This window comes from Dermatophagoides farinae, chromosome 7, assembly GCF_024713945.1.
Source record: "Dermatophagoides farinae isolate YC_2012a chromosome 7, ASM2471394v1, whole genome shotgun sequence".
NCBI lineage: Eukaryota > Metazoa > Arthropoda > Arachnida > Sarcoptiformes > Pyroglyphidae > Dermatophagoides > Dermatophagoides farinae.
Window position 1 is genome coordinate 4,837,637 of NC_134683.1, and position 23,311 is coordinate 4,860,947.

At 34.2% G+C, this 23,311-nt stretch overlaps 8 protein-coding genes across 12 annotated transcripts; 7 read left to right on the forward strand and 1 right to left on the reverse strand.

Moving 5' to 3' along the window:
* The first annotated feature begins 569 nt into the window (after positions 1 to 569).
* LOC124496197 (thioredoxin domain-containing protein 11) lies at positions 570 to 5,190 on the forward strand. Its single transcript, XM_047059689.2, is given in 8 exon segments — positions 570 to 1,619; positions 1,679 to 2,120; positions 2,207 to 2,635; positions 2,705 to 3,058; positions 3,060 to 4,066; positions 4,128 to 4,208; positions 4,293 to 4,611; positions 4,613 to 5,190. Coding segments are annotated over 8 exon segments (3,687 nt in total). The 5' UTR covers positions 570 to 873; the 3' UTR covers positions 4,922 to 5,190.
* A 28-nt stretch (positions 5,191 to 5,218) lies between these two features.
* LOC124496212 (uncharacterized) lies at positions 5,219 to 5,951 on the forward strand. Of its 2 annotated transcripts, XM_047059708.2 has the most exons (3): positions 5,234 to 5,324; positions 5,387 to 5,434; positions 5,490 to 5,951. In XM_047059708.2, exons 2-3 carry the CDS (start codon positions 5,395 to 5,397, stop codon positions 5,822 to 5,824), a joined length of 375 nt encoding a protein of 124 aa, XP_046915664.2. In that variant the 5' UTR covers positions 5,234 to 5,324; positions 5,387 to 5,394; the 3' UTR covers positions 5,825 to 5,951. The 2 variants fall into 2 exon arrangements, with proteins under 2 accessions (XP_046915663.2, XP_046915664.2); XM_047059707.2 differs by having other exon boundaries at positions 5,219 to 5,434.
* Position 5,952: 1 nt separating this feature from the next.
* On the forward strand, positions 5,953 to 7,231 carry mRpL4 (mitochondrial ribosomal protein L4). The gene is made up of 2 exons (XM_047059706.2): positions 5,953 to 6,943; positions 7,097 to 7,231. Exon 1 carries the CDS (start codon positions 5,972 to 5,974, stop codon positions 6,938 to 6,940), a length of 969 nt encoding a protein of 322 aa, XP_046915662.1. The 5' UTR covers positions 5,953 to 5,971; the 3' UTR covers positions 6,941 to 6,943; positions 7,097 to 7,231.
* On the reverse strand, positions 6,975 to 9,142 carry Taf9 (TBP-associated factor 9). The gene has a single exon (XM_047059699.2). The coding sequence runs from the start codon at positions 8,172 to 8,174 to the stop codon at positions 7,062 to 7,064; it is 1,113 nt and encodes a 370-aa protein (XP_046915655.2). The 5' UTR covers positions 8,175 to 9,142; the 3' UTR covers positions 6,975 to 7,061.
* A 350-nt stretch (positions 9,143 to 9,492) lies between these two features.
* Positions 9,493 to 15,599, forward strand: LOC124496202 (discs overgrown casein kinase 1). 4 transcript variants are annotated; one of them, XM_075732425.1, is made up of 10 exons: positions 9,525 to 10,070; positions 10,133 to 10,237; positions 10,823 to 11,273; positions 11,347 to 11,442; positions 11,511 to 11,621; positions 11,677 to 11,825; positions 12,040 to 12,268; positions 12,330 to 12,649; positions 12,730 to 14,194; positions 14,251 to 15,599. In XM_075732425.1, exons 4-9 carry the CDS (start codon positions 11,367 to 11,369, stop codon positions 13,390 to 13,392), a joined length of 1,548 nt encoding a protein of 515 aa, XP_075588540.1. In that variant the 5' UTR covers positions 9,525 to 10,070; positions 10,133 to 10,237; positions 10,823 to 11,273; positions 11,347 to 11,366; the 3' UTR covers positions 13,393 to 14,194; positions 14,251 to 15,599. The 4 variants fall into 4 exon arrangements, with proteins under 4 accessions (XP_046915651.1, XP_075588540.1, XP_075588541.1 ...); XM_075732424.1 differs by adding an exon at positions 10,345 to 10,643 and having other exon boundaries at positions 9,759 to 10,237; XM_047059695.2 differs by having other exon boundaries at positions 9,493 to 10,237.
* Positions 15,600 to 15,710: 111 nt separating this feature from the next.
* Positions 15,711 to 17,744, forward strand: LOC124496200 (putative ATP-dependent DNA helicase Q1). Its single transcript, XM_047059693.2, has one exon. It carries the CDS (start codon positions 15,762 to 15,764, stop codon positions 17,592 to 17,594), a length of 1,833 nt encoding a protein of 610 aa, XP_046915649.1. The 5' UTR covers positions 15,711 to 15,761; the 3' UTR covers positions 17,595 to 17,744.
* Positions 17,363 to 19,684, forward strand: LOC124496201 (2,3-bisphosphoglycerate-independent phosphoglycerate mutase). Its single transcript, XM_047059694.2, has 4 exons — positions 17,363 to 17,688; positions 17,804 to 18,281; positions 18,350 to 18,767; positions 18,827 to 19,684. The coding sequence occupies exons 1-4, from the start codon at positions 17,618 to 17,620 to the stop codon at positions 19,675 to 19,677; spliced, it is 1,818 nt and encodes a 605-aa protein (XP_046915650.1). The 5' UTR covers positions 17,363 to 17,617; the 3' UTR covers positions 19,678 to 19,684.
* Positions 19,685 to 19,688: 4 nt separating this feature from the next.
* On the forward strand, positions 19,689 to 23,286 carry LOC124496199 (transcription initiation factor TFIID subunit 5). The gene is made up of 3 exons (XM_047059692.2): positions 19,689 to 21,926; positions 21,997 to 22,394; positions 22,454 to 23,286. Exons 1-3 carry the CDS (start codon positions 20,001 to 20,003, stop codon positions 22,599 to 22,601), a joined length of 2,472 nt encoding a protein of 823 aa, XP_046915648.1. The 5' UTR covers positions 19,689 to 20,000; the 3' UTR covers positions 22,602 to 23,286.
* Positions 23,287 to 23,311: the final 25 nt, after the last annotated feature.

Here is a 23,311-nt window from a genome sequence, read left to right on the forward strand (position 1 = left end):
CAATGAAAGAAAAAAAACGATGGCCACGAAATGATCGATGGATGGATGGATGGATGGAAGGATATCGTGATAATAATTAATTCAATGTATCCATGAATAATGTTGTTTTGGTAGATTGGTTTTGATTTTGATTTAGATTGGTTGTTGGGTTTTTGATAGATGGCCATTTTCATTAGAACATTATCGTCAAATTTTCCATGAATATCTTTGTTGTAATGATCATCATTAACCATTCGAATCGATGTTAATGATGATCATTATCATGATAAATTGCAATCAAAATAAATATCAATCCACACACGTGCATCGAACAAGAAATGATAAAAAGATGAACATCAGGTACAAATGGCACTTGAAATTTGCCAATTCGCCAATTCGAATGCCATGTACAAAACAATTGCAAATGATTAATGTAATGTAATGAGATAAATAAATAGAAAAGGGAATTACCCCCTTGCTACTCATCATCCTCTTCAGTTGTACTTTTGAATTCAAATTGTACATTTTTTCCATTGTGATTGTGTATGTTAGTTTCCAGCAAAAAAAATCATCAATGATTGATGGATCAAATTTAATTAAAAATTTTGAAAATTTTGGTTAGATCATTGCAATGTTTAAAGAAAAATTGGCAATAAATAAAATTCACAAGAATTATGATCAGTAAATATAGAGCACAGTGCTTTATTCTGTTCTATTTTTAGAATACAATCAAGACATTCTTTCATTCAGACGACCAATGTTTTTTGCCATTTCTTCGGTTGCCAGAACCGAAATTCGGCATTAGTTCAAGCGAAGCGTTTGTTTTTTTTGTGATGAAGAGACAAAATTATTTTTGCGTGATTTTTTCACATCAAGAATACAACCAAAAAATGAATGGACCAAACGGCGACAAATGAGGATTATTCAAATTCGGCCATTGAAGATGATGATGAGTATGAAATATTCTCCATCGAAACACTAGATGGCAATGGCGAACCGGGATTTTTTTCATGTTCATTTTCATTGCATCGTCATCATCATCATCATCATCAACAACAACAACAGAATTCTGATCTTAAAACTACCACAACATCGACAAGAATTAGCGACGAAAGTGAATTACAAGGATTGGTTAGCATTTGTAATAATATCGGTAATTCATCTGTGATCCCACATTCATCATCATTTACCACCATTGCTGCCAACAATAAAAATTCGATCCATGATGATAAGCATGAATTTGAATCATCATCATCGTCATCATCATCAACGACGGTTATGACCACCGACAATGACATTGATGAATCTGAAAGCGATGATCAAATGTCCATGGACAATAATAACAATAATAACGAAAAAGAAAATTCGAATGAAAACGTAGAACAACAACAGGAATCTGGACTGGCCAACAGCATTGTACAAGAGAATAAAATTGATTTACAAGTAAATATTCGAATTCGGAAGAAACAGTCGCCAACGAATGGAATGAACAAAATGGTATCTACAAAGTTGCCAATCTCGTCATCATCATCATCATCTTCAATGATTGTTTCATTAGTGAAAAATGTATTTAGTAAAAAAATTCTTTTTCCTTTAATTCTGTTGCTATCGATTCTTGCATTGGTATTGTTACACAATGGGTGAGTTGAATTTTGGATTTCAAAAGAATTTTTTTGTTTTGATGATTTTAATTTTTCAGATCACTTAATACACGTAAAACGCCGACACCAAAGAAAATTTTTTCGACAAATAATCCGTTCATAACTGAATTTGAATTTGGTCAGATTAAAGAACTATGGGCCCGTATCTTACAGACGGAAATAGCATTCATCATGTTCTATGCACCATGGGATTCAGATTCAATCCGAGCACGTAGTGAAATAGAAATCGTTGCTAACCATTATGGTCAACAGATATTTTTTGCCGCCATTAATTGCTGGTGGCCCGATGGTGAATGTCGAAAATATCACAATCTTCGTCGTTATCCACATTTTGTAGCACATATTCGTAGTGAAGGCGAAATTGAATATAAAGGTCCGATATTGGCAAGTTATATAATACCATTTTTGGATAATGTAATGAATCCATTGATACCGGTACAAAATGAAGGTGAACTATTGGATCTTCGTGCGCAACACGATGTAAGTGGTATAATTTATAATTTAATAATGATAATGATAATGACGACTGTGAAAAATCAATCGTTTTTGTTCACCATCAAACATAGGCTGTTGTATTGGGTTATTTTGATTTTAATCAATCACCAGGTGGTGGTGGCCAAATTCCAAGTGGTTATCGTGCCTATTTAACAACATCGATCAAAGCACTATCGAATGATCCATGGCGTTCAGTTGTTTTCACTGTGGTAACAAATTCTCGTGTTGCTATGAAACTAAAAATCGATCCTCAACGTGAACAATCCTCATTGATTATATTTGTTGGCAATAGTACTGAACATTTTACTGCCAAATTTTCCAAACCATTTACATTGCTCAGTTGGATACAAAGCCGTGCAGAATTGGCTCGTACTATTCGTTGGATGAATCCATCCGGTGTTAAAAGCACTCTATTATCTGATTTCATTCGTAAAACTCCTACATTTGTATTGTTTACACCACGAAGTTTCCTATTGGGTATATCACCCTATTATGATCTGGTATGGTTTTATCCATCCATTGATCTTGATTTTAATTTTAGTTTCATTTTCATTATATTTTTCTAATAGCTCAGAGAAATTGTTCTTGATTATAACAATTGTGATAATTCTCCCGTGATACGTTCATTGATCCACCGAAATATTCTACGAAGACGATTGTTAGAGGAACGTTTGGCCGAACTAGAAGAACGTTGCCATGAATTACTTGATTCAAGAGATGATAATGATGACCAATCATCCGGCACCGATTCATCAATGAAAACAAGCAGGAATAAATTTCAGGATAGTGTAGATACATGTTGCCATACACAGACGGTCAAATGGCGATCATTTGGTGGTGCTCGACATGGAATGCGTAAAAAATGTCTTTGTACTTCATGCGTTCATATTTATCTGCCAAAATGTCCGGCTCGTTGCCAGAATTTTCGATTGTTTTTCAACCGCTTCTCGTTATCTAGATGAATTTGATCCAAATTATGTGAATAATTCAGCGGTTTATTGTAATCAAATCAAAGATGTTTATCAGCCAAAATATACACCATATTATAAAATTGTGACAACTTGTAGTGGAAATCTTCAGGAATCATTACAACATTCCGATAGTGATAATAATCATCAACTTGGAAAACAATGGGCGGCGGATGAGAAAATTAATCGTATGATCAAAGAATTTGAAATACAACATTGTCGTAAATTAAAACTTGGTATGAATTATACGGATCTAAATTTTCCAGAAACATTCGATCAGCAACAACAGAAATCGACGATAAATCAACGGCAAAGAATGGCAAATTTTACTGGACTTGCATGTCATACAAATCGAACATTGAAATTTATGGCATTCGATTCATTAATTTACGGTGCATTTGCCGAATCACTTGGTGTGGATGTATTCAATGTTCCTCATTCAACTATAGCATTGATTATTGATCCTGAACGAGAATCTGTTCATCTTCTTGATCATGAAATTTTATTCGATGAAATCGAAATACGTAATGTTGATTCAAAATCAGCTGTCACTGTGCCAAGAAATTCATATTCAAAAATTGCATTTATTGAATTTATACGTAATTTTACCGATGGAAAATTACCACGTTTTCATCGTAATCATCGGCCACGTTCATCCGGTTTTTGTAATGATTATGAACAACAGCAAATGATTATCGAACGTAATGGATCGAATATTGTATGCGTACCTGAATTGAATACAATGACATTTTTGAATCTGATTGTGGGCAAACCTTTGGAGAATCAAAAATTTTCACAACATGCTGCCACACAACAACATCAGCGGAATGATCGAAAATTTCTTGACAAAGACATTGTTGTCATGTATTATGCACCTTGGTGTGGATTCTGTAGTTCGATTGCACATGTCTATCTGGATGTGGCAAGGATTTTCGATTTTTCCGATGATATCATTTTTTCAAGGTGCAATCTCTATTTTTGTTTTATTCAAAGTTTTTAATTGTTACAATTTTTATACACATAGAATTAATGGCGATTCTAATGACCTGCCGTGGGAATATACGGTGGATCGATATCCGACGATAATATTTTTTCCAGCTCGAAAGTTGGTAGTTTTTCCATATAAAGATGAATTTAATAATAATTGCTGTTTTTGCTGTTTTTCATTGTTTTTCTTTTTCTGAAATAGACGTTCAAACTCTGTAACATATCCGCCATCGAAAGCTGTTGATCGTTCTGGACTGTTTAAATTTATTCTCGATAATGCTCAACAATCAGTCAGACTTCGTATGTCGATAGCTTTATGTCAAAAATCCTGTTTAAAACGAAGTTATCAGACAAATTATTGGCAACGACAAAAAACTGAGAGATGGATATCATCAACATTGAATGAATTAAGTTTTATTCATGATGAATTGCGTAAAATTGATGCAAGATTAAAAACGGCAAAAGATTTACGAGAAAGAAAACGTTTGCAAGAAAAACGAAATGTTTGGAAACGATTTGAATTCACAATGTATTCTACGTCGTATTCACCGTCACCGTCGTATACAATGGAAACAAATTCTTTTGAATCAATTTATTCTAATGAAAATCGATCACATTCAACGATATAATTTCGATTTTGAACATTTAAATAGGCAACTACAATCGTTATTAATGGCAACAGTATCTACTACTAAACATCGGTCAAACACAACAACATCAAGTCATCATCATAAGGAAACATCACATCGAACATTGACTATGAAACGTTCGAATACAACGAAATCATCACGTCTTCCAAAACTGATTAAACGGCGTAAAGATGAATTGTGAGTGGAAAACAGTGTGCCTTGATCTTTTTGGTGTTATTTTTTCAAATTTTTATTATTAATCACAAAAAAATAATTACAAATTACAAATTATTTTGTTGATTTTGATTGTTTAGTGTGAGTTTTGATGTTTGCTTTTTTTGGAAAACGGATATTGTTCCTGTTTGTGTATGTGTGTAATTATCATCTTTATTATTATTTTTTTTTGTTTTGATCAATCTTCATTTCAAGTAACTTTATCTCTCGTGTAATTAAAATTGAATGTCATTATCGTAATTTTTTTTTCACTGATAATTTGAATTGTGATTAAATCGTCGTTGCTAATGATGATGAATGAGGTAATTGTTATTGATTTGATTTTCTCATTTGGATTGCGACCAACCAATCAATTGTTTGATCATTGAGTCGCAAGTTTTTTTTGTTTGATTAAAAATGTTGATCCAACCACGAAAATTCATTTTATCGACAGTCATCCCAATGATAATTGTTGTGGCTGTTCATCTTCTGACCATTGATGGTAAGTGTTTGAAGTTTTTTTTTGGTTTCGATTATTGATTTGTCCACAAATAAAGGAACAATTCTCGATGATTGTAAGGTTGATGGTGATAAAAATTTGACGGAAAAACGATACGCACAATTACAATCGATTGAAATGGAATATTTGCTTGCTAAATCCGAGGCACAAAAGCTAATCGAAGAAAATCGAGAAAAAGGCGTACAGGATGATAATCTAATCAATCGTTATGAGGACTTGTTACGAAATTATGAACAATATGATTATATGATGAAAAATGATCCAGAAATGTGTGATGTATTCATACAGGAACTGCGGGATAATGTTAATTATTTTGTCGAAAAAGTTTTGAAACCGCGTAAAAAAGAATTGAAAGAAATGTTTTTGGAATAAAATTTTTTTAAATAATCAGAAAAATTGCCGGAAAAACTACATGTTAATTGAATTGAATTTTTTTCTATATTTTCGAACACATGTGTTTGGTGATTTTTTTCATTTGAATAAAAATATTATATATCGAGATTATCACTCAATTTAATTATGCAATCTATTCCATTACGTCGATTCATTGGTAATTATTTACGACGATCAACTTGCAATCATCATGCATTTCGTATTATGTCAACTGCTACCGGTGGTAACTTGAATGATGTCGAATCGGCAATGGAACCAACACAAACGCAGATAATTTCACAATCGCAAGTGATTGATCCGATATTAGTGAATATTGCTCGAACCACTTTGACCGATACGAATATAGCGGTCACACCAATTCGGCAGGCATGGATTGAAAATATGTCAACGCCAAATTCAATCAAATTAGGCTTAATGGAATTACATCCAAATATTTTTTCCATACATCCACGACCTGATGTCATTCAAGAGAATCATAAATGGCAAACATTGTATAAACACGTTGATTGGACATGTATGAAAACACGATCCGAATTGAGAGGATCAAATCGTAAACCGTGGCCACAAAAAGGTACTGGACGTGCTCGTCACGGTAGTCGTCGCGCACCAATGTGGATTGGTGGTGGTTGGGCAACTGGTCCTCGTGGGCCGAAAACCTATTTTTATATGTTACCATTTCATAAACGTTTAGCCGGTCTAATTTCAACATTGACCTCAAAATTGGCACAAAATGATCTACATATAGTCGATACATTTGAAACATTTCCATTGGATGGAACTGTTGAACATTTGGAAGAATTGTGTGAAACGCGTGGCTGGGGTCCTTCCGTTTTGTTCGTGGATCAAATTGATGTCAGTCAATATCCAATGGCAACCAGTGCACAACATTTTCAACAAGCTTGTGAATCAATTAATCATATGAATGTCATGCCAGTGTATGGTCTTAATGTATATTCAATGCTTAAACATGAAACACTTGTATTGACAATCGATGCCATACGTACTATTGAACAACGATTGTTATTCAATCTAAATCGAATCGATTTACGTAATGTCACCCACAAACAACATCCAAATCCTATTCGTAATATGTAAAATGTAAATATCCTAATCAGTCATCAGTCATATATTGTAATTGTAATAGGTTTGTTTTATTTACAAAAAAAAAATTAATCAATGATTCGAGATACAAAAAATGTGAGTAAAAATTTATCAATTAAATATCATCCAATTTTCGTTTGCCAAAAACAGATTCCATAATCGAATTCTTTGTCTGATGCTGCTGCTGTTGAATATTTTGATTGGCACCAGCCGCCGTTGGACTAGCCATAACTGGAGAGTGAAGAGAAATTTTTGAATTCATAAATGACGACGATGAACTACCAGCACCAGTAGAAGTATTGGATAATAATGATGATGATACTGTACGAACAACCGTTTTATTGATTGATTTAGCATTATTATTATTGTTTTGATTTTGATTATTATTAACTATTGTGGTTGTATTGATCGGTTTGGAAATTAGACGAAAATTCGGTGCCACAAGACTATACCGATCAGCCGGTAAACGCATACCATTATGTGATTTAATCGGTGGTAATGGTTGAGTATTTTTGTTACGTGAAATTTCCAGCAGAATATCACGAGATGGTGGACCAACAAATGATCGATCGATTTGCATCTGAATAGCGAGACTTACATCATCGGTATCGATTACTTTTTTACGTGCATATGATGAAAATAATTGTGCATCTTCCAAAACACGTGCAACATAACGATAAGCAAATTCGACCAATTGTGGTAATACACGTGGTTCAAATTCATTAATGCCCATCTCTTTTAGAATGGCAGCTACAACTTGTGAATCCTTTGGTGTTATTTTATTAGCCATCGATGATGACCCTGAGCTATTATTGGTCATTGAATTGGTTCCTGTTGCTTGATTTAATTGTGATGTTGATGTTGGCTGTTGTGTTGAATGATGATGATGATGATGATGATTATGATTATGATGATGATGTTGGGCCATATTTGTCACTATAGTGGCCGATTGTTGTGATGAATTCGTAATTGATGATGATGGATTTGAATTGGACAATAATGATGATGAATTTATACTGGATTGATTGGATATGGTACCACCACCAGTAGTAGCCGCTATCGATGCCATTGCCATTGATGATGATGTCGATACTGTTGATGAAGATGATGATGTTAACAACATTGGCATGTTTGATGAATTATTTTGTGATGCAGCAGCTGCAGCTTCAGCTTCAGCAGCCGCTGCAGCCGATAGATTGGCTGCAATTGTACTTGGATCTAATTTCATGATTTTGTTCGAATTTTCGAATCGGAAAGAATCAAATTCGAAAAAAAATTCCAATTTTTTTCCACAAATTCACAATTCGACAATATCAAATTCTGCACTGGTAAACTGTGTGTGTGCAATTTTTTCTCACTTGAAAAAATCTAGAGACGAGGAGAAGCATATAAAATAGTTGAGATAAAGTTACTCCATTTTTCACGGTTGGAAGCAAAGAAAATATACTAACTACTAACTCATCATGTGATTAAAATGATGGACGTCGAATCGATAGTGACTATCGATAGTGACTATACTGTTTTCGATTGTTTATTTGTCTTTAGATATCTTTCGAATTGGATTCCATCATTTCAAAAAAATGGTGATTCCTGCAAATCGAATATTTATGCTCGCGTTTAGCATAATTGATATTATATTTTATTCTAAGAATCGCCGAAATAATTCAAACATCGATAATATCATTGTTTGGATAATAACAAAATACAAAATCGAGACCGGTTTTTGCGTATGGTCAAATGTAAAAGGTCAAGTAGTGGTGTGAATTGAGTGAAAGTTTTTCTTTTACTATGATTTTATGAATTCTCCATATCGACCTGGACAAACAAAAAAAAAGGTCATAGATGAAACTCGTGCACCAGGTGTGTCATGATAACATCGGGTCAACTTTTCATTTCTTTCTTTCAGGATTCACCAGCCCCGATATTGTGGTGTGCGCGTCTAGGTTGAGAACCTGATTTTGTTACAATACAAATGTGTAAGAATGTGTGCAGTTGTGAATATATTGCACCAAACGATGAATTTCAAATATGAAATTGTAATGATGATGATGATGGATATATCTTATCTTATATCTCATTTATTAATTTTTTAATGATTGCCGATTGCTTTATGTTGCTGACATTGTTAAATTGCTAACCCTAAACCAGCATTATCATGTGTGTATCGCTTTTTCAATCGATCGAAAAAATTGCACACAAAAAAGTCAACATATATTACAAATACACGTCATTTATGAACGGATGTAATTTATGAGTCACAAAAAATGAATACAGCTGCTACAACTTTAATATAGTAGCGGTATTCATTTTACAATTCAAATTAAAGCAAATGCCTGTACATCGACCAAAAAAAAAAAATCACAAAAGCTAAACAAAAAAGGTAGCAGCATTTAATGTAGCAATCATCATTGTTTAAAATCATCATTTTTTCCCTTAACTTTGTATGTGTGTGTGCCATTCCCATCAATAGAAGTAGCATACCAATATGATACATGAATGATTTCACAAAGATACAATAAAAAAAAAATTTCTTTTTGGCCATCAACATCATCAACGTCGTCGTCGTCTTGGGTCCTTTGTCTGTTTGGTGTTGTTGTCGTCGTCGTCGTAGTGCTCATTTTTACATTCATTTCAATGCTTCATACGTATATCCTTCTCTGTGTGGAAATTCTATTGTTGTGTATGTGGAGAATAAAATCGTCGTCGACGACAACGAAATACACACACACACACACACACACACACTGCTTTTGTTGGCTTTTTCTTTTTTGTGTGAGAATGAGTGAATGAGCGAGTGAGCTAGCGAGCGTGTGAGTTGGATTGATGATGATGATGATGATTGTATGATTTTTCTGTTTCTGTTTCTAAAATGAATTTGGATGGTGGAAACGATAGCTTTTTTTCTTTTGGCTTTGGCCTATGTGCTTGTATATTGAGTGTGTGTTCTTTTTTCTTCATTATTTAGTTGGGTCTTTTACCTTCGAATCTATCTATCTTGTTTTTTACGTTTTTTGGTTCCATTCTTTCTTGTTCATTAACTACCATTATTATCATTCTCATTGTTTACTGAATAATATCTATTTTGCTCTTGTTATTGGGTCCCTACGGGACAAGTAATTGATCGGTAAACCTCAACATATAATGATGATGAAATTATTGATTTTGTTTGGATAAATTTTATTTGAGGCTCAATCGTCTTGATTATTTGTCCATTTGTCGATTGTTGGTCATATAAACAAACATTATTGAAATTCAACCAGATGAATATATTTTCATAAATTTATAATAATGGTAAGTTGATTGAAACATTTTATTGAACATATAAATGAATTGAATTGAATTGAATCGATTCGTTGTGATGATGATGTTCATCGATGAACACCTGATCATCATACCAGCTGCTAGGTCAATGTTTTTTATTTCCATTCTCAAGATGGAATAATGAATTGATTTCCGCAAGTTGAAGGTGTTCCAGGAACAAACAGAAGCAAGAAAGCCAGCACATAACAGCAGTAGCAGCAGGCAATGGCCATGATGATGGTGTTGATGGTGGTAATGGTGATGGTGATGGTGATGGTGAGGAAAAGAATAGAAAGACAGTAAACACACATTTGCCATCGAATCAAATTGCTGTACCCATATTTAGCCAATTGTGTGAAATGGATGCAATTTTTTTCAAATTTAGTTGATGATCAATGTTAGTTTTTTTTTCATTCCTTCTGTTCACCATCCAAATTGTGTGTGTGTGTGTGTTCAAGTGCGTTTTTTGTTGTATGTCTTGTTCCCCTTGTTTGTTTGTTCTTGAAACAAATTTTTTAAAAACCTCAAATTAATTAAAATGATATTGATTTTGATTTTGAATTCTTTTGTTCTTAGATATGATGATGATGAAATGCACTACCACCAGCATAAGACCATAGGTCAAGTCAAAATCGCGAAAACAGTCATTTGATTGCTATTTCATTGTCATAATTTGGCTTATACTATTGACGCCATCACAATCGAATCATCAACACACACACGCATAGTCAACCTTTTGAAACCAAATTTTTGTCGTTTTCATCGTCATCATCCATAAACCAAAATCAACAACCACCACCATCACAACAAACACACAATTAACAAGTAAATAGTCATTGTCAAAACAACAACTAGTGTGTGTCGTCATCATCATCGGTTATAACGATTAACATATTGATTGAATTGAACAATCTGATCAGACGATCTATATAAATTTAATCGAATATATAAACTAACCCTCTCTTGTGAAGTCATCATCATCATCATTCTCTTGAATCTCATTCTCATAATAATCCAATTAAAAACCGTATGTCTGGTGCCATTTAAATGTTTTTGTAATTTTATTTTTATTTTTTGTTTTTCATCATCAAATATCTTAGATCATTCTCACTAAATAAAGATGGAAGTACATGTGGCCAAGAAATATCGGCTCGGCCATAAAATTGGTTCGGGTTCATTCGGTGTCATCTATATTGGTAAGTGTTGAATTGGTTCGTTTCACATGAAATAACCCAATGGTATGATTATTTGGAAAATAAAACAGGAACAAATATAACGACCAAAGAAGATGTAGCCATCAAATTAGAAGATGTCACTTCGAAACATCCACAACTTCATATCGAAAGTAAATTCTATCGTGTTATGGCTGGTGGAAGTAAGTTTTTTTTGTTTATAGTTTTGAATCATACCGATAAATAATGTTGTCGTAGTTGGAATTCCACAGCTAAAATGGTTCGGTACCGAAGGCGATTATAACATCATTGTGATGGATTTATTGGGTCCAAGCCTAGAAGATTTATTCAATTTTTGTAATCGCAAATTTACATTGAAGACTGTATTACTATTAGCCGATCAATTGGTATGTATTTTCTCTTCATGTTGTCATTGTTTGGATTAAAAAATTGTTGGATGATAATTATGTGATATCACTCTAATGGTTTATTTCCTTGTTTTTTCTTTTTCCTTTCTCAACAAATTGTTTTATGGTTGAATGTTTCATCCCCCTCGCATCTATCAATGATGATGATCATTACAATTACAATCAAACGAATAAACAAAACACAACAAAACAGATTAGTCGTATTGAATTCATACACAGTCGTGATTATATACATCGAGATATCAAACCGGATAATTTTTTGATGGGCCTTGGTGATCGAGGCAATCTCGTATACATAATCGACTTTGGTCTTGCCAAACGTTATCGTGATCCAAAATCTCGCCAACATATTCGATATAGAACTGGGAAAAATCTCACTGGTACAGCACGTTATGCCAGTCTCAACACTCATCTAGGAATCGGTAAGTGCAATGTGATCTCATGTTTAATCATCATTTTATTGTTAATGAATTATCAACACAGAACAAAGCCGTCGTGATGATCTAGAATCTCTAGGCTATGTTCTCATGTATTTCAATCGTGGTTCACTTCCCTGGCAAGGTCTAAAAGCCAATACGAAACGTCAAAAATATGAACGCATTTCAGAGAAGAAAATATCGACCACATTAGAAGAATTATGTCGTGGTTATCCGGCCGAATTCATAGCCTATCTTACTTACTGCCGTGAATTACGTTTCGATGAAGACCCTGATTATGTTTATCTTCGATCATTATTACGCGTATTATTTCATCGGCAAGGATTTAGCTATGATTATGTTTTCGATTGGAACGTTCTCAAATACGTAAGTGGCGTTGATTGATAATGATTGTCCATAATAATACTGGTTACTATTACTATTACTATTACTATTACTATTTGCAGGGAAATGGTAACAATTACCAAAATAATCGACAAGCCGGTCCACAACGAACACAAGCATCGAATAATCATCTCATGTCAAGTGGTAATTGTTGTAATATGACCACCCAGGTGATTGGCAACAATTCTAACACGACATTATCGCCTAATGTTACTCCATTGAACTCAAATTCATTACAAATCAAAGCAACGACAAGCGGTCCGTCTGGTACTGTACCAGCCGGTGCAGGTATTGGACCCGGTAATCATAGTGGCCTAGTTGGTGGCCCTAGTTCCTCACATATGCATCCATCGGTACCATTGAATTTAACGTTGAAAAGCGTCATACAGTCATCAGCGGCAATGAATATGGCCGCTGCACGTCAAACACCATTGGCAGCACAAGCATCATCAAGTGGTATGCAATCTGCTGGTGCTGTAGGAGGGGCTGGTGGTGGTCCTGGTGGTGATCCATTACATTGTACAAACTCCACGGTTGCCGGATCATCGAATGGACAACATTCATTATATCGTAAACCACACAATGTCCATATAATGCCACCGACACATTCATCGATTCGAAACTTGACCATCTATCAGATGTCGAACAAAAACAATCATTGTACAACGGCAGCAGCAGCGGCGGCCGCTTTCCAATCGAATGGAGCGCTACAAACGAAGCAATAATTTTTCAAATTTCATTTCATCAATCCACATTCACCAATCAATATTGAACACTTTCATCGATCCTCAAACTAATTAATGAAAATATATATACGGCGATATCAACTCGACACACACACACACACGAATACCTACCTTCATCATCATGTTATTATTTTCATGATAACGTAAAATGTCATGTTTTTGATCTTTATCATTTCTACCAAATATCTTAACAGTGATCGGTCGTCATCCTCATCCTCATCATCATTATCATTATTAAGCAATTTAATTGGTGGTCACAGCTCTACATTTTTATTTTACAATCTTCAAATGTGAGCTTCAATCACCATAATCTCTCATCATGTATATCTGTGTGTGTGTGTGTGTGTTTGTGTGCGTCCATAAGGATTTTGGTCGTTTGCTTTTTCATGATCATCTCGGTTTCAAGTTCATGATACATTTGCGTGCCTATCATTCATATTCACTCATTTATGAATATGGAATCGCAATTTCACTTTCTTTCTTCAAACCGACCCCATAACACTCATTTTATTATACCGATCCTCTTTCAAATTGAACTTGAAATTTTAAAATAAAAAATAGTCTAGGCAATGAAATTTGAATTACATCATCATCACAAACATACCCACACCCACTCATGCATATATTATACAGACATATTCATCTTTTACAAAACAAAATTTTTTTGCTTTCCATTCTTTGAGACATTAAAATAACCAATATTCTTGAATGGATTGTTTTTTGCTTTTTCGTCTTTAAATGTGGGTGGGTAAGTGGCTGAATGTCATACATCGTTCGACAGGTAAGTTTTTTCGATGAAATTTTTTTCAATTAATATTTCTAATGTTTTCATTTTAGGTATTTTTTCCATTACGAAATCGATTGTAAATGAAATTTCCAACTTTGCTTTTGTTTCTGCTACAAAAAAATACAATATACATACGGTCATTTACACTTTAGGATTTCAATTTTTAACATTACTATTACTAAAAATATATTCACATATATTATCATCATTACAAAAAACATTCGTCAATTTTGTTTTTTTTCTGTTTTTTTTCCACCAACCATACCGCTCCTGTAAACACAAGCACATTTTTACATGATTCAAGTTTGATCATCATCGTTATCAATTAACAATTGGCAATTGATGATACACACAGTCCAGTACAAACACAATGATTATATTCGATATTGTTGCGTTTTCACTCACAAACAGTATACATACATTTTACCCCGAATCACGAGCTTCAAATCAATCATCTAACGAAACAAAAAATGATTCACATCGATCGATATTATTAGGATAAACATGTGTTGTGTTCAACAACAAAAATTCGTTCCAAATTCGAATATATTTCAACCAAGTCCGCTTCAATTATTTTTCAATTCTGTTTATCCGTCTTTCACCTGATGATAATCTCTTGTCCACGATGTTTTTTCAGCGGCAACCATCACCCATAAATTCAATCATAAACATCTCTCTCCGTGTCTGTGTTTGTGTGATTATTAATTCAAAACTATCATCAGCTATAACAAAATGACCGAGTTCGACCATCAATGATGACGACGATCAACCAAAATTCCCAGTCGATTTATATGGAACATACACATCACACACATGCACATTTTACACCTTATTTCCTGTATGTTTAACCCTTTTCTACCCGTCCCTGTATCATGTTTCCCTATTTCCATATTCGTTTTTATTTTGTCCTATCCATTATTATCATTATCATATGTTCCATGTTATCGACACACTATCTTTTTATTTGCAAACAACAACCAATATTGATTAAAATTATCTTCATCATCACCTTGCTTTCTCTCTATACATATTATATATCCACACACGTTTGATTAATTTCAATTCGATCAAAAGAGAAAAAAATATTCCACAAGTTTTCTCTTTTGATATGGATAATTTAGTTACCGGCAACGACAAAAATAACAATAACACAGACAGAAATATATGATAAGATGAAACGACCACGACAATAATTAATAATTGATGAATGAATTTTTTCTTTTCTTTTGTAAATATTTATAAAAACGCAGAATGAAAAACTTGGACACACGGATCATTTCTCGTGCTTTTTCTCACTCATTCTCTCTTTCTCTATATACCTGCATCATTTTTGAAATATATCAATCAAACAAAAAAAAATCGATAATGCAAAATAAAATATCTTAGGCTTTTTGAAAAATTTAAAATTTTTTTTTTCTTCAACATTGATTTGAATTTGGAACCAATTTAACCAATTTGACCGAATAGTGTCGAAATAGTTTTCTTTTTTCAACTCAGACTGAATCGTCGAGATTATTTGAATCGTCGGTCTGTCTTAGGTTTGACTCTTTTGTGTACCAGAATGGAACGTTTACGAACTTTACAAAATGATCTGAGTAGAGTTAAAAATGAAAAATCCTTAATCGTAGAAGAAATTGGTCGCTTACAACAACAGCGACGAAAATTGTCAGAAAAAATTGACGAAATTAAATTGGAAATTGAAACCATACAAAGTCAAACGAATCATCGAGACATTCGTGAAAAATTTTCCAACGAAACATATGAATGGTCTCAGAAGGCTCAATCGTTATTAGAATCGGTATTTGGTTTGAAAGAATTTCGTTCCCACCAATTAGCCGCTATAAATGCAGTATTATCCGGCTTGGATGTCTTGTTAATAATGCCAACCGGTGGTGGTAAATCGCTTTGTTTTCAAATAGCCGCTTTGATTACCGGTGGCCTCACCGTTGTCGTTTCACCATTGATATCGTTGATAGAAGATCAATTAAGCTCACTGAAAGCATTGAATATACCGGCCAAGATATTGAACAAGGATTACAAAGAAGAATCGAATCAGATTTTAAAAAGTTTGGAACAACCGTCCATATCATTTCGAATATTGTATGTAACACCGGAAAAATTGAAACATAATACTATGCTTATGAAACAATTGGATAAGTGCTATCGAAACGATAATCTTAAACTCATAGTTATCGATGAAGTTCATTGTTGTTCAACTTGGGGTCACAATTTTCGCCGCGATTATCAATTCTTGAACAATGTACATCGTCAATTTTCAAAAACACCGATTCTCGGACTCACAGCTACGGCAACTACTAAAACTATTAGTGATGTGATTAATATTCTAGAAATACCTGGTTGTTGTATATTCAAAGATTCATTTTATCGTTCCAATCTTAATTACTCAATAGAATGGCACGATGATCCGGAATTTAAGAAGCTAGCTCACTTATTGAATACAAAATATTCTGGCCAAAGTGGTTTGATATATTGTCTGAAAACACATGATGTCGATACTGTTGTCAAACAACTTTGTTTGAAAGGAATTAAAGCTTCAAGATATTATGCAGATTTGCCAATCGAAACGAAAAATCAAACCTATGAAAAATGGTTTAATGGCCATTTGCAGGTGATTGTCGCCACGATTGCATTCGGTATGGGCATCAATAAGAATAATGTTCGATTTGTAATCCACTATCAAATACCAAAATCACTGGAAAATTATTATCAAGAAACTGGTCGTGCAGGACGTGATGGTCGGCCAGCTGATTGTATATTATTCATGAGATATATCGATGTATTCAATACGTTGTCAATTGTTAGCGATGAATATCATGGAATGGATAATGTTCTAAAAATGTTATCATATTGCCTGAATGGTCAGGAATGTCGAAAGAAATTATTGGCACATCATTTCAATGATGAATGGTGTCATGAATGCCAAAATCGATGTGATAATTGTAAAAACAAATCTACTACTACTGATAATATACAACAAAAAGATCTTTACAAAGCCATGATGGAATTGGAACAGATTATTGTGAATGCATTTGAAAAAGCGGAAAAACGATTAACCCCAGCAAAACTATTGGAATTATGGATGGGCAATGGCGAGAAAAAATTACGACCCATCAATTTGAAACGAACTAGTTATAAACGTGAACATGCTGAAAGATTAATACTACATTTATTGGTGAATAATTACCTGGATATTAATTATAGTGCGTCAAGATATTGTATTATAACGTACATTGTCGTAAGTGATCATTGGCCAACATTGAAAGATTCATTCAATCAATTCAATGCTATACAACAACAACAACAACAACAAACAAATGATGATGACAATCAAACGCAAACAAAACGTTTGAAAACTATTATTACCATTGAATAATTCAATTTGGATTATATCAAATTATGGCTTTAATTAATAGGAACTTTATTGTAAAAGCTGAAAAATTGCATGAAATGAATATATTATTGTTTAGGTAAAATTTTTAATTGTAATAAATTTTATAAATTAAAAATTTTCCATTTTCTTTCCGTTATATCCTCCTGGCTTTTTGATCGTATTTTGGTTGGTTTTCATTTTCATTTCTAAAGAAACATAGTTTTAACCATGCGCAAACAATATCGTATTCGTTTGCCTCAACGTTTTCAATGTGTCCTTCATCAGCAACCTCAATCACAAACAGCAATCACATCAGCATTGACATCGAATACTGTGTGTCAGAATAATCCATCTAATCCATCGATATTGAATAATAATCATAATCATAATCATAACAATAATAATAATATGATGACGACAAAACCGAAAAACAATGTATGTCTTATCGTTATCGATGGCTGGGGAATATCGGATATTCAACATGGTAATGCTATTGCCAATGCTGATACACCAGTAATGGATTCATTGGCTAAAAACACTGATCAATATGTTACATTGGATGCATCCGGCTTAGCTGTTGGTTTACCCGCTGGTCTTATGGGTAATTCAGAAGTTGGCCATTTAAATATTGGCGCCGGTCGTGTCATATATCAGGACATTGTTCGTATTAATTTGGATGTAGAGAAAAAAGTATGTTTGTCATGTCATTCAATGTAATTTGATGTAATTTTGATGATCATTTTTTTATGTGTTTGCAGATGATTGGTCAGAATGCAAATTTTGTTGGAGCTTGTGAACGAGCTAAATCACAGAATGGTCGACTTTTACTCCTCGGTTTGGTCAGCGATGGTGGTGTTCATGCTCATATTGATCATCTTTTTGCATTGATTGAAGCGGCCAAAAGCAATGGTGTACCGAAAACATTTGTTCACTTTTTCTCTGATGGCCGTGATACTAGTCCGACCTCCGGTGTTGGTTATGTTCGTTCCGTATTAGACCGTACGAAACAATTATCATATGGATCATTATCAACAATAATGGGACGTTATTATGCAATGGATCGCGATAAACGATGGGAACGTATTCGTGTTGCTGTCGATGGTCTTATCGATGGTGTCGGTGAAACGGCCACTGTCGATAATGTAATAGAATGTATTGAAAATAATTATAAAAACAGTAAGTGGATCTTGTGTTTGACACCATTTTTCAGAAATTAATTAAACTCTCCCATTTAGATGTAACCGATGAATTTCTTAAACCAATCATTGTTGATCGTGAAGGTCTTATCCAAAACAATGATACGTTAATATTTATCAATTATCGGGCCGATCGTGTTCGTCAAATCACCGAAACATTAGGCATACGACAGAATTTCGATACACCAAAAGAAAATATGCCGAAAAACATTGAAATCATAACGATGACTGAATATAAGAAAGAATTTCCATTCAAACAACTTTATCCACCTGGAATACCGAAAAATGTTTTGGCAGAAGTAGTTAGCTCGGCACAATGGCCACAATTTCATACGGCAGAAACGGAAAAATATGCGCATGTAACATTCTTTTTCAATGGTGGCCAAGAGAAAGAATTTCCCGGTGAAGATCGTGTTATGGTTCCATCTCCTAAAGTAGCTACATATGATTTACAACCAGAAATGAATTGTGCTGGCGTAGCGGATGAAATGGTCAAAGCAATGGCTTTGAAAAAATATCCATTTGTTATGTGCAATTTTGCACCACCCGATATGGTCGGCCATACGGGTAAATATGAACCGGCTGTAAAAGCTTGTATGGCTACGGATAAAGCAATCGGTGTTGTGAAAAAAGGTTGCGAAGAAAATGGCTATGTTTTATTGATCACAGCAGATCATGGTAATGCTGAAAAAATGTACGATGATAATGGTGGCCCATTAACATCACATACGACAAATAGGGTGCCATTCTCTATGTCAAATACAACCATGAAATTCAATGGTGGGGGTCATAATGCAGCATTATGTGATGTTGCACCAACCGTACTCGATCTACTTGGTTTGCCAATTCCTACCGCTGATATGACAGGAAAATCATTGTTAGCCGCTTAAGCAAAAATTAAAAGATTATAGCGTTTCGTTTGTGTGTGTTTGATTAGATGATCTAGTTATTATTTTCTTATTTTCTTATTATTTTAAAATTTTAAAAAATTCTAAACAAACCAACAAAAAAAATCTTGGTATTCATTTGATTAAAAAATTAAAATGAATTTTACGTCATTTATGAGCGGTAGAGGGTACCGAGTTCTAAATTAATTTTTTTGTTTTCGGATCATTGATTGGTGGTTATGTCCAGCACCATATGCTTGCATTCATGATCTGAGCAAAATATTTGAAAATAAACAATTCGCTTATATAAAAAAAAATAGTTTAAAATGGATTCATTCAGCGATGCACAAGATTTACTGGAAAATCTTCAACCATCCGATCATGATGATGGTATTTCACTGAACCATGAACAGACAACAACAAATAATACGGATTTATTAACCAATGTAAATAACAATAATTCATTATTTGCCCATCACCATCATCAACAACAACAAGAGCAATCATATCGTTCTGCGAATAATCATAATAACAATGGCCACAATTGTGGTGATGAAAAACCATCCAACAGTGATAATGAAAATGATCATCGAATGTTGACGATTGTAATGTCAAACGAACATCCAGAACAACGACAATCATCGCCGGTAGCAACAGCCATACCGGCAACACAATTGGCAAATGTTGATAAATCACAAATTTTAACCATGATCCATTTGTTGAAAAAATATAATTTTAATGCAACGGAAAAAATTCTATTGAAAGAAACGGCGAATTTTATCAATGATGATGATATTAAAAATTTGGCCAATGTAGACCCGTTGAAGGAGACGAATTTCTCATCACTGGTATATCAGACGGAAGAAAATCCAAACATTTATGAAGATAACTATAAACAGTTACAACGTTTCGTCGATAGTTCATTGGATTCATATCGACACGAATTATCGAAATTGTTGTATCCAGTATTCGTGCATATGTATCTGGAATTAGTTTGCAGTGGTCATGAAGAACAGGCCATTTCATTCATGCGATTATTCGGTAAACAACAGGAATTTTGTTACACCGATGATATCAATCGATTATCATTGATTACGAAACGTGATCATTTATCCATGTACAACGAAGTATTGGAAAGTTTTCGAAATTCACAACAATTATATACAATACGGCTGTCAAGAGATTCGTATAATTATCTCAAACGATTTCTCCAGGATAAATCACAAACATCCAGTGGTAAAGCGACCATTTTGGTAAACATTATTCAGGAACATTTGTTCATCGATGTTTATGAAGGATTGACTCGTAGTAAGATGAATGTCGAAGCATTATCGGGCGCAATGTTTGGTGAAGCGAGTCGAGATATAAATAAAAAACGTGTCTATTATGGCCTATTCAAAGAACCGGATCTTAAAATCGATATGTTTGATTTGGATATCGATCTCGATTGTTCAAGTCAACATAATGTCAATTCGAATGATGTTTCGATGAACGATGCAACTGGTGGATCATCGACAACCACCACTGGTCATGCATCATTTTCGATGAAGAAGAAAAAAATGAAAAAAGATTCCAGTCATTCGAAAAAAGCTCGAAACGATCCGAACGCACCGCCGTTGACAAGGATACCGATACCCGAATTACGTGATACTGAACAGCTGGAGAAACGAAGAGCGAAAAAAGAAGCTACTAAGGCATTGAAATTAGAAAATGATCTTCTTCCATCCATATGTTTGTATACATTGTTGAATGCTCAACAAACGACGAATGAAACGAGTGCCATTTGCGCTGAAATATCAGATGATTCTACGCTGTTGGCTGTTGGATTTTCAGATTCATTCATACGGATATGGCCATTAACACCGGGCAAACTTCGTGGCCTCAAACCGGCCAACGAATTAGAACATTTGGATAAAGAATCTGACGATGTTATATTGCGTATAATGATGGACATGGGCGGTGATTTAAAGATATTATTTGGCCATAGTGGCCCTGTTTATGGTCTCAGTTTCAGTCCATGTCGTGATATGTTATTATCGTGTTCAGAGGATACAACCATTCGTCTTTGGAGCCTTTTAACATGGACCAATGTTGTCGTCTTTAAGGGTCATTGTTTTCCCGTTTGGAATGTCAAATTCAGCCCACACGGTTATTATTTTGCATCCTGTTCACATGATCGCACAGCTAGACTTTGGGCTACCGATAATCACAATCCTTTGCGTTATTTTACTGGTCATTTTGCCGATGTTGATGTAAGTTGGATTTGTTTTGTTGTTTTCCTAATTGTGATATGTGAATTTTTTGCATTTCTTTATGCCATAGTGTGTACAATTTCATCCAAATTCCAATTATGTGGCTACCTCATCATCTGATCGTTCAATTCGTCTGTGGGATTGTCTGAATGGTCAATGTGTTCGATTGATGACCGGTCATAAAGATAATGTCCATGTTTTGGCATTCGAAAATTCCGGTCGATTTTTAGCATCGGCCGGCGCAGATAAACGAATTTTGATCTGGGATCTGGCTTCTGGTCATTTGGTAGCCGATTTTTCCGGTATCCATACGAATTCCATTTATACGCTGGCATTTAATCGTGGTCCCGAATCAATAATATTGGCATCTGGTGGTCTTGATAATCGTGTCATTCTCTGGAACATGAAAGCATTAGTGGATGATTTAGATTTCCAGGAATTGACTCCAACATCCATGCCTACGATTAAGTATGTTTGATTTATATTTTTTACTCAATTGCCAATAATTTTGTTTGATTGTTTGATAGATCAAAAAGTGAAACCTATTTATTGGCGAAATATCCAACAAAATCCACCTATATACTATTGAATCATTTCACACGTCGTAATCTGTTGCTATCGATTGGTGCATTTCATCAATTATCATCATCATCATTATCATCAGCATCACAATAAAAATTGGACAATTTTTTTCATTTATAAAAATTTCTTTGGAAAAGTAAATTCTAAAAACCCAGTCGATATTGGAAAAGTGACTACTAATGCTACTAATTTATGGTGATCACAAAATGCCCAAACGCCCACTCACATAATAATTTGGAATTGGCTAAATATATCTCAAATGATGATTCCATTGCCAGGGTGGGATGAGAACAACAAAATAATGAGGGGCACCAGGAACCGACGTTTTCCCGTCACGTATGCAGAATTTCTTATCATTTGATTTGAAATTTTTGTGAAGGCGTCGCATTGTATCGTATCCGATCACTGTACCTGTACATGTTTGATTTTCATCACTAATTCCAGCGAATTGCCTTAAACTTCGAACTCGCGTTTTGTCATAATGTATTATTCAAAAAGGGAGAATCTCTCTGTGAGCCCAACCCATCGATGAATTGAATTGATTGATTACCCTCCGGTCTATATGTGATCACTGATTTTGCATTGAATGAATTATGAATTTAAAAAAAAACTCGATTTTCTCATTCGTTCGTGTTCACGGTGATGGTGGTGGCAAGTCACAAGACTGCATGATCCATCCATAACCGGCCTTTGTTCTATCTGAGAACTCATACACATCCATAATGACAATATGTTTCTATTTTATCATCAAATCAATAAAAAATTTCTTAGAGTCGGCGCCCGAACTTGTTATAATGATGATT